General features: G+C 46.6%; 1 protein-coding gene across 1 annotated transcript; it reads left to right on the forward strand.

Moving 5' to 3' along the window:
- Positions 1 to 2385: 2385 nt before the first annotated feature.
- On the forward strand, positions 2386 to 11055 carry LOC133147255 (uncharacterized). Its single transcript, XM_061271247.1, has 2 exons — positions 2386 to 5341; positions 8685 to 11055. Exon 1 carries the CDS (start codon positions 2804 to 2806, stop codon positions 3812 to 3814), a length of 1011 nt encoding a protein of 336 aa, XP_061127231.1. The 5' UTR covers positions 2386 to 2803; the 3' UTR covers positions 3815 to 5341; positions 8685 to 11055.
- Positions 11056 to 11292: the final 237 nt, after the last annotated feature.

Genomic DNA, 11292 nt, shown 5'->3' on the forward strand with positions numbered 1-11292 from the left:
TTTGGTTTATGTTTTATAAGCATTTTTAATTTTATTGCTTAAATCGCATTTTCTCGGCGAGCTGAGCACTTTTTCTGAATTGTGTCGCTCCCGTCACTCTGGTTAGGTTGGCATCGAAAAAAACGCTCTCGGGTGCTTTAGAGTGCCGAGTTAATCACTGCGCATGAAGAAATGACCACCTCCAACGTTTGGTTTATGTTTTATAAGCATTTTTAATTTTATTGCTTAAATCGCATTTTCTCGGCGAGCTGAGCGCTTTTTCTGAATTGTGCCGCTCCCGTCACTCTGGTTAGGTTGGCATCGAAAAAAACGCTCTCGGGTGCTTTAGAGTGCCGAGTTTATCACTGCGCATGAAGAAATGACCACCTCCAACGTTTGGTTTATGTTTTATAAGCATTTTTAATTTTATTGCTTAAATCGCATTTTCTCGGCGAGCTGAGCGCTTTTTCTGAATTGTGGCGCTCCCGTCACTCTGGTTAGGTTGGCATCGAAAAAAACGCTCTCGGGTGCTTTAGAGTGCCGAGTTTATCACTGCGCATGAAGAAATGACCACCTCCAACGTTTGGTTTATGTTTTATAAGCATTTTTAATTTTATTGCTTAAATCGCATTTTCTCGGCGAGCTGAGCACTTTTTCTGAATTGTGCCGCTCCCGTCACTCTGGTTAGGTTGGCATCGAAAAAAACGCTCTCGGGTGCTTTAGGGTGCCGAGTTTATCACTGCGCATGAAGAAATGACCACCTCCAACGTTTGGTTTATGTTTTATAAGCATTTTTAATTTTATTGCTTAAATCGCATTTTCTCGGCGAGCTGAGCACTTTTTCTGAATTGTGTCGCTCCCTTCACTCTGGTTAGGTTGGCATCGAAAAAAACGCTCTCGGGTGCTTTAGAGTGCCGAGTTATTCACTGCGTGTTGGAAAATTGTATATATATGTTATCATGCGTTCTCTTTTATTTACGTTATCATGCGTTCTCTTTTAGTTTTCATATTACTATATTACAGTAAAAGATGTCTTGTTAGATCTACCGTTAGATTAGATTAGTGCGTACGTGCGTTCGTTCCGCTTTGCTGTTCTTATGTTCACCACAGAAAACCACATCAGCCAAGGTGTGAGGTCTTGTCTCGGCCAGCGAGAGACAGCGGCAACGGCATTGTGTCAGTCTTACTCAAGTGGCTGACTCGGCACTTCACACCCTCAAGAGATGGAGCGCTGGGAGCGCCCCTGATCCCTGCTGATAAGACTGTTTTCAACCCATTAAACTTGATGAACTTTGTTTGCTCTTTCCTGTGTCGCCACATCAGTATAACGTTTGCAGTAATCTACACACACCAGAAGTTTCCTGCGCTTACCAAAAGCAGAAACCGTTTGCGCTTCCCCCTACCCTTATTTGGTTTCTGCTACACATGTGATGAGGGCAATCCCCAAATAAAGAGAGCAAGGATGCAGACAGACTTTAGTGTAGGTTGGGCATTGTAAGCTGTCTGTACTGCACTCCTTGCGCAAGCTACGACTCAATATTCTGCCTCACTTGTGGTCTGTCCGTTGGTGCGTTTCTCTTAACATTTATTCACTCTGTCTGTAAAAACCTAACAGAAATTGGGGGCTCGTCCGGGATTTCCATATGTCCTAACGGCTCCGGCGGGACTCCTCGACGCAGGAAAAATCCTTGGCCAAGGTAAACAAAAGCCCTTTGACGGGACTGCCTCGAGCAGTTCGGCTGGACGCCGGGGGGACTGCCGAAATCACCCGAGGAAAAGAACCAGCGGACTGTGAGTAGGAATATTGATTCTACTAAAAGGAATGAATGAGCGGTGACAAGAGGTCACTTAAAGTAAAAAAAGTGACGAGAAGTCACTAAAACCTTGGGAATTCTAGACCCTGTCAAGTAAATAGGAACAGTTAAATTCCGCGGGGCGGTGCGGAGCCCCCTAACTAATTGTTAGTTAAACCTAGCGATTAATTGTTAGTTAAATTCCGCAAGGAGGTGCGGACTCCTCTGTTATTCCTAAAAGTGGGGAAAACGCGTGTGGTGTGTTTGTGTGCGGTTTGACTGAGAGTGATCTCATTTGAGCTCTCCTCTATATAAAAACACAGGATTGTAAACAGTGGCTTTGTGTGAGGTGCAGAGGCTAAAGAACTCTCCGCTCCCCTGCGAGGGAGGTGAAAGGAGACTTACTCCACATCGAATAATTAACCACTGTCCTGTGAATAAAGTTGGCTTTAGGACACTGTAGGTGCCATTCGAACCGCCAACTCCGAAATTTAGAAAATAAAACCATGGGAAATTTAAACAGCAAACGAAGCTCTTTACCCCGAGATAAATTAAAATGCAAAGATTGGAAATTAATGGAATGGGTCGACCCTAAAAATGTGAAATATCTCGATAAATGGATAACAAATTATGACTTCGATGGTCAATTGAGTGCGAACTCATTAAACAAACTCAAACAATCGATTATTGCCAAACATGGTGCAAATAAAAAGAATAAAGATGGGTATCATTTAATAGTGAAATGGGAATTGGAAGCAGAAAAAAGAAAATGTGGACAAATAAAAGAAAAATTAAAGAACAAAAGGAGCGAAGAAAAGTCCGTCTCCAAAGAGAGCCTTTTATTGCACAGACGAGAAGATGATGAAACTTCAGTAGCGCGGCCTCGCTTGAGAGCCGTGCCCGAGGAGGGGGTGGATTCAGATGAGAAAGATGAACAAATTGTTAGGAGAAGTACTGTGGAGCGCGAGCAATTGTACCCACAATTGCCGGTCGTAGATGACCCTCCAAAATATAGTGATTTTGCTCACGCCATGGTTACGCGGAGCCGCGTAAAAGCGGAAGCTCCCTCTCCATCGGCCCCCGTAGCAGACGGCAGCCCGAACTACATGGGCGCAGGAGTAACCGAGGCCTACCCAATGATTCAAGTGGCAAACCCCCATGATGACGGAGGGCCCACTATTTTAGTCTACAGAACGTGGACTCATGCTGATGTAAAATCAGCCACTGAGGGAATAGCATTGCCGTCTGAAGATGTTGAGCAATATTGTACTGACATGATGCAACTCATTGCTTCTTATAATTTAAGAGGAGATGAGGTGCAACAAGTTTTTATGGCAACCTTGACCAAAGACTGGGCCAGTGTCAAGGGCAATTGGGATCCTTTTGATGAAAATGGCCGCCCATTGGAATATAATGGGCTGCCATTGAGAAATCAAATTGAGCAACTTTTGGGCAGGATAAAAACTAAATTTCAACGAAGAGCAAATTATGCAGAAATTGGTCGAACCAAACAAAAAGAGGATGAATTGTTTGAAGATTATAGACACAGATTGGAGAAAGTGTTCAAAGCCAATAGCGGCTTGGAACCTGGAACTGAGGTTTACAACCAGCAGCTCAAAAATGCTCTACATACAAATTCGCGACCAGCAATCCAAAACTGGGTTGTGAAACATATGATCACTTTCCCTACTTCCACACTGCCACAATTTATTGATCATGCCATGCATGCTGAGAAAGTTGTTAATTTGAAAAAAGGAAAAGAAAAAGGGAAAGTGGCTACCATCTTTTTTGCTGATAAAGACTCACATGATGCATTTTATCAAAACAAAACTTTTGAACCTTACCAGAAGAAGCATGGTCGTGGAAACTTCCGCGGCAAGGGCAGAGGAGGCTACCGGCATGGTGCTCTCGGTTATGGCCCGACAGGTCAACCGAAGCAACCTAGCACTCAGCCTCCTGTCTGCTGGGCGTGCGGCAAGGAGGGCCACATAGCAAAATATTGTCCGGACCCCCATAAAAGCGGGGCTGACCCTCCCTTGTGACTAACCGACAGTCAGCATGGAACTGAAGGAGCTGTTTTGACAACAGCTCCCCCTATTGATGCAGATTTGAACATTCAGGACTTGTTGATGAACAATGTAGAGAAACCTGTGATAACTTTGTTTGTGAATGGTACTCCCATTACCTTTTTGTGTGATTCAGGAGCGTGCATCACTACTTGTCGCGACATTCCTGCGGATGTGCGAGAAGGCGGGAGATCCTTTTGGGTGAGGGCAGCAAATGGAATGACAACTCCAGTTCCTCAGTCTCATCCAGTCTGGATACGGGACCCTGAAGGAGGAAGTTGTTGCATTCCTGTCTTGCTGATGCCAAATTGCCCTATTAACTTGCTTGGAAGAGATGCTCTCACTGCTCTTGGTCTTTCTCTAGTATCTCTTGATGACAAAATCGTTGTCAAAAGGCGTCACCAATTACAAATATTTGGTCAATTTCATTGCTACTATTTTTATTCATTGGATTTAATTGACCCCGAGGTGAGACAATTTGGGTCTCCTCTTTTGGCACGGGCCAGAAGCCTTTTGCGATGCCCTGAGCAGGCAATGGAACCAAACGACTTGCACGTGACCTTGTGGCACAAGGACACGCCCGGTCCTGACCAAAGCTACGAAGCCATGCTTAAGGCTGCTACGCCTATCATCTTGAGAGCAGCTTTCCTCTTACATGATGGTGAAAGCCGCGCTTGTGTAGTCATGCAGCCAGCTCCCTCTAGAATCGAAAATTTACACAAGACGGCCACCCCGCTCCATATCTCTTTGTTCCGACCTTTTTCATCCACATGGCAAAGCGTGGGATTCATGGCCAAAGACGGATTGGCTGCCCTTGACTGGACTCGAGATAGTTCTGGTGTTCTTTACAGTCCTTCTACCAAGCTTTTCAGAAGTGTCTTGAACCACATCTTTTTCCTTTCTTGTGGTGTGCATGCTAAAACTTGTTCTGAGAAAGCACCCTCAGCTTGACATTTTGTGTTGTCACCAGGAGATGAGCAGGTCCTCGCTGAGGTCCCGACTGATCTCTGGTCAACAGGGCCCTCTGACGTTGGGTTGGTGAAAGGTGCACTTCCTGTTGTTATTAGACCTAAGACTGAGTACCGACCTTGTGTGCGACAGTATCCATTGAAACCCGATGCCCTGCAAGGCATCGCACCTGTCATTTCGGATTTACTAAAAGCTGGTGTCATTATTCTCTGTCCTGATTCTCCTTGTAATACTCCGATTTTTCCTGTGAAGGAAGCGCCTCCTTCTGTCGGGTGGAGAATGGTGCAAGATTTGCAAGCAGTGAACAGCGCCGTCATTCAGAGGGCACCTTGTGTCCCTGACCCACACACCTTGTTGAATTCATTAACGCCTGATGCAAAGATATTCTCAGTAATTGATATTAGCAACGCTTTCTTCTCTGTTCCTGTTGCTGAAGAAAGCCAGTTTTGGTTTGCATTTACTTATGCTGGCTCGAGGTACACCTTTACCAGACTGCCCCAAGGGTACTGCGAAAGCCCAACTATCTATTCGCAGGTAATGGCGGCCAGCATGGCAAAATTTGTCCCACCAAAGGGAAGTCAGATTTTGCTCTATGTTGATGACATTTTGATTGCTTCTCCTGATTTTGATTCTTGTCAGACGGACACACTTGCAGTGTTACATCACCTGGCGAAGGAAGGCCACAAGGTCAGCAAAAACAAGCTCCAACTGTGGTCTGAGGAAATTAAATATTTAGGACACAATCTTAGTTCCCGAGGTCGAACTATAATTGAGAGCAGGAAAGTTTCCATTTTGCAGGCCCCTAAACCACTCACTAAGAAACAAATGATGTCTTTTCTGGGTCTTGCTGGTTATTGCAGGAGCTGGGTGCCTGATTATGCCCAAATTGTCGCTCCTCTGTCCAAATTAATGTATGTTGAGGACATCTCGATGTCCACTCCACTAAAATGGACTCCTGAGGCGGAGGATGCATTTGTGTTGATCAAGCAGGCATTGGTCTCTAGCTCCACTCTAGCCTTGCCCAATTATGACAAACCGTTTGTCCAGACTGTTGATTGCAAAGGTCATTATATGACCTCTGTTTTGATGCAATCGCATGGCTTGAAACTTCGCCCTATTGCCTTTTATTCTTCTAAATTGGATAGTGTTGCTTGCGCTCTCCCACCATGTGTGAGGGCCGTGGTGGCGGCCTCCATGGCTGTGGAAAGCAGCGCCAGCGTCGTGTTGTTTCATCCTTTAACGCTGAAAGTTCCGCATGCAGTGTCAGCTCTTCTGCTACAAACGAACATGACCTTTTTGTCGCCTGCACGTCACTTGTCGTGCATGGCTACTTTGCTTTCCCAACCGCATCTGACCGTTGAGAGGTGCACAACACTCAATCCTGCTACTCTCATTCCTCTTCCGGATGACGGTGATTTCCATGATTGTGTCGATGCGGCCCAACAAGTAGCCAAGGCTCGGCCCGATCTGGAGGACACACCCTTGTCTGATGGTCACGTGGTTTTTGTTGATGGATCTTCGAAGAAAAATGCTCTTGGCGTGACCCTCTCTGGTTACGCTGTCGTTACAGCTGACGAGGTTTTGAAAGCTGTGAAACTGCCTTCCCATATGTCGGCACAAGCCGCTGAACTCATTGCTCTCACCGAAGCTTGCATTCTTTTCGCGAACAAGCCTGTCACCATTTGGACTGACAGTCAGTATGCTTTTGCCACAGTGCACGTTTTTGCTCAACAATGGAGCAACCGTGGCATGGTAACATCTACGGGCAAGCCCGTCACCCATTCGACATTGCTTCCCCAACTTTTGGACGCTGTCCAACTGCCCTCCAAGGTGGCGGTCTGCAAATGTGCTGCTCATACTACTAGGACTGATCCTGTTTCTTTGGGTAACGCCTTCGCTGACAGGTCTGCCAAGGCTGCCGCTGAAGGCGTGCTCCATGTCCTCTCTTCTTGTACTGATAGCGATTCCATGTCTCACGTTTCTCCTGACGTGCTGCTTGACATGCAATCTCAAAGCCCCTCCCAGGAGCGCCTCTCTTGGGAGAAACGGGGCGCCATTAAAAATGACAATGGCCTTTTTGTGTGACCTCTGGGCAAGCCTGTCTTGCCTCGGAACTTGTATAAGTGGGCTGCTATTTCGAGTCATGGGGTCACCCATGTCTCGACAGGGGGTATGGTGAAACAGATTGAGTCCATTTACACAGCATACGGGTTTGCTGGTTTTTCGCAACAATTTTGCAGATCATGTTTGATTTGTGCTAAACACAATCCACAAGGTAACTTGCGACCTCGGAGAGGAAAATTTCCGACTCCATTGTATCCATTTCACACAATACATATGGATTACATCCAATTAAATAAGAGCGAGGGAAAAGAATATTGTTTGGTCATCATCGATGCGTTTTCTAAATGGGTAGAAGTTTTTCCCACTAGACATGCGGACGCACTAACAGTAGCAAAAGCATTGTGCAAAGACATTATTCCAAGATATGGCATTCCAGAAAAAATTTATAGTGACAATGGTCAACATTTTGTCAATCAAGTGGTGCAAAACATTGGGAGATTGTTCCACATAAATATAAAGAACCATTGTTCCTACCATCCACAGTCAGCTGGCTTGATTGAGCGTTTTAATGGTACTATAAAAAATAGACTAAAAAAATGCATGGAGGAAACTAAACGACCATGGACTCAGTGTCTAGATTTAGTGAAAATGTACATAAATGTTACAAGTACGACTGGGTTGACTCCCTATGAAACCATCTTTGGAAGACCGTACAGGCTTCCTCAGTTTAAAAATGTTTGGGACGTGCCGGAAGAGGCCACTTTGGCCGACTACATGAGAAAAATGTTGGAACATGCTAAAAATCAGACCAGTAACATTACTGACCAACCCATCTCTCCGCAGGAGGACCCCAAAGTGGTTCCGGGAGACTGGGTCTTGATCAGGAGCATCAAGAAGAAGAATTGGCACTCGCCCAAGTGGGAAGGTCCCTTTTTAGTGCTTCTCACAACACCTAACACTTTAAAAATAGCCGAACGCAACACGTGGATTCATTTGTCACACTGTAAAAAGGTAATCTCCGCAGACCCAACCTAAGTACGGAAGGTGAGCAAGTCTGGTAATAGTGCCTGATCCTGGTGTCAAGATCCAGGGTTGACACGAAAGCCAGCAGAAGCATTCCAAGCCACCAACCCGAAGCTCAGGGAGTTGACTCTGAGGAGATCTAAAACTAGGTGTTAAAATGCCGTTGGAACAATGTCTTGCGAAGGTGCGGGATGGTTGCAAACCTTGGGAAGCATTCATTTGGATTTTTGTCATTTTTGGTTTCACTGTAGTTGGGACAGTGTGCTATATGCGCATCGGCCCTGTTTTTATAAAACACACGACTCCAGACAGTTCACCTGGAGTTTCCACTGTTCCTAATTTACCTGAAGTTTCCGCTGTTTCTGATTCACCTGATGATTTTTCTCTTGAAGAGTATTACAAACATTGCTTGGCGGATGACGATTCTGGGCACAGTCGCAATGGTTCCTTTGTTTACCGATATTGTCCATGGAACAACGTTGCCTCGCGTAGACATAGGCGTGAGGTCTCGTCCATTAGGCGTGAAGTCTCGTCCACCTTCAAACACTGCACGCCTGCTCTCGTTCACGACGGTATTTCCTGCGTGCCATGGCGCATAGCCAACGCGTACCTACATTCATTGGCGTTCACCGTGGCCCCAAACACGGCCTCCACTATCACCGTGCCCTTGAAGAGTTTGAAAGGTACCCGACAAGGCCTGCTCACTACGGGTGACAAATGGCCTGGGTATTGGTGGTATTTGACTGGCAATCCAGACATATCTGATTGGAGCACCCTTATCACCTCACAGGTACCAGGTTACTGGCCTCCTGGCTCCAGTGAAGAAGCTGTGTTTTTTGCTGAGCGTATAACTTTAAAGAACCAAGGCTCAAGCCTTCTTTTGACCGTTACACTCCCTGATGACACGATTCGGCCCCCTCACGCTACCCTGCTCAATACTTCCTGTTGGGGTTTTCAGTTGTGGGCTTGGTCCTCTGGGAGGGATCCTCAGTTTCCTATTGTAATTTGCGTTAACAAAACTATGCGGGGCGCTGACAGTCCCGTGTTGAGCGACTTTTCCAAAACATCTGGGGCAGTGATTACGAGCGTGGCCCTCACCGATGTAGACAGTCACTTTGTGGCCTCCACAGGTATGAGTGGCCAGACTAACAATTGGCTCCTCATGGCCGAGCAAGCTGCTAATGTGACTAACACCAGTTGCGTTGTGTGTATGGGCCCACGGCCCCTCTTGAGAATCATTCCCGCAAGTGTAGCTCCTGAGTGTGCGATTTTTGTGATGTCTACCCCTTCCATTCCGTCTGCTCATCCTTGCTCCAGTTGGGACAAGGTCTATCCCGTTTCCTCCTTGGCAAAGTCCAAACCCCTTTTTTCCACTGATGTTGCTAAAGGTAATTTCACGTGCATCAAGTTGCCCGGTACCGGCGCAAGCCTAGGCGTTTTGTCAGCTCCTTTGTGCACTTCCCTGTTCTATGGCGCTGCCTTTTTCTCACCCATCGCTCGTAGTGATATTTGGTTTTGGTGCAACACTGACAAACTTTATGATAGTCTCCCTTTTAATAGCTCTGGTACTTGCGCTTTGGTGACCCTTTTGCTTCCCGTTTTGTTAATGCCCGCGGCTCCTCATGAGCTAGAAATTTTTGTTGATTCTTTTGTGCCCCGGCCCTGGTCGAGGGCTGAGCGGAGCGCCGAGTGGCAAGGCGCGGCGGATCCGACCTATATAGATGCCATTGGAGTTCCCAGAGGAGTGCCGGATGAGTATAAGCTGGTGAACCAGATAGCAGCTGGTTTCGAATCCTCCATTTGTTGGTGGTGCACCCTTAACAAAAATGTTGACAGGATCAATTACATCCACTACAACGTGCAGAGGCTTGGAAATTGGACCGAGGCGGGCTTCAGAGCGGTCCACTCCCAGCTGGCCGCGACTTCCCTCATGGCTTTCCAGAACCGGATGGCCCTTGACATGCTACTCGCTAAGGAGGGCGGTGTCTGCGCCATGTTCGGTGAGCAATGCTGCACTTTTATCCCAAATAACACTGCAGCCGGCGGAAGCCTGTCCCTGGCCCTTGAGGGTTTGAGGACCTTGAATGGGAAGATGAAGGACCACAGTGGTGTGAACACGGAGGTTTGGAACAGCTGGCTGAATGTGTTCGGCAAGTACCGCACCCTGGTTTCCTCGGTCCTTGTCTCCCTTGCCGTTTTTTCTGCTGTTTTGACCTTGTGTGGATGTTGTTGCATTCCGTGTCTCCGGTCCCTAATTAATAAATTGATTACGACTGCTATCTCTCCGCCGGCTGACGCTTTTCCGTTGCTCCCTGAGAACGACTCTGAGCTCCCACGACCCCCGAGTTGTCGTCTTAGCATTGACTCCATTGATGAGGCCCCCGCTGTGGACCTGTCCGACCTTTTTCCTGAGTCCGACGTTGTCTGATTGGCTTCGGTCGCCTCCCGAGTGTAAATTTGTTCTTATGACGTATGATCCTGCGGCTGAAAATCTTTTGAAGTAGCCTTTGGGTGATTTGAGGGTCTCTGAGAACTTATGATAAACAGGGGGGAATTGTTGGAAAATTGTATATATATGTTATCATGCGTTCTCTTTTATTTACGTTATCATGCGTTCTCTTTTAGTTTTCATATTACTATATTACAGTAAAAGATGTCTTGTTAGATCTACCGTTAGATTAGATTAGTGCGTACGTGCGTTCGTTCCGCTTTGCTGTTCTTATGTTCACCACAGAAAACCACATCAGCCAAGGTGTGAGGTCTTGTCTCGGCCAGCGAGAGACAGCGGCAACGGCATTGTGTCAGTCTTACTCAAGTGGCTGACTCGGCACTTCACACCCTCAAGAGATGGAGCGCTGGGAGCGCCCCTGATCCCTGCTGATAAGACTGTTTTCAACCCATTAAACTTGATGAACTTTGTTTGCTCTTTCCTGTGTCGCCACATCAGTATAACGTTTGCAGTAATCTACACACACCAGAAGTTTCCTGCGCTTACCAAAAGCAGAAACCGTTTGCGCTTCCCCCTACCCTTATTTGGTTTCTGCTACACATGTGATGAGGGCAATCCCCAAATAAAGAGAGCAAGGATGCAGACAGACTTTAGTGTAGGTTGGGCATTGTAAGCTGTCTGTACTGCACTCCTTGCGCAAGCTACGACTCAATATTCTGCCTCACTTGTGGTCTGTCCGTTGGTGCGTTTCTCTTAACATTTATTCACTCTGTCTGTAAAAACCTAACACTGCGCATGAAGAAATGACCACCTCCAACGTTTGGTTTATGTTTTATAAGCATTTTTAATTTGATTGCTTAAATCGCATTTTCTCGGCGAGCTGAGCACTTTTTCTGAATTGTGCCGCTCCCGTCACTCTGGTTAGGTTGGCATCGAAAAAAACGCTCTC

The sequence above is a fragment of the Syngnathus typhle genome, unplaced genomic scaffold, assembly GCF_033458585.1.
Source record: "Syngnathus typhle isolate RoL2023-S1 ecotype Sweden unplaced genomic scaffold, RoL_Styp_1.0 HiC_scaffold_38, whole genome shotgun sequence".
In the NCBI taxonomy this organism is placed as follows: domain Eukaryota; kingdom Metazoa; phylum Chordata; class Actinopteri; order Syngnathiformes; family Syngnathidae; genus Syngnathus; species Syngnathus typhle.

Coding starts and splice junctions, on each gene's coding strand:
- LOC133147255 (XM_061271247.1), top strand. CDS start 2,804: ATGGTTACGCGGAGCCGCGTAAAAGCGGAAGCTCCCTCTCCATCGGCC.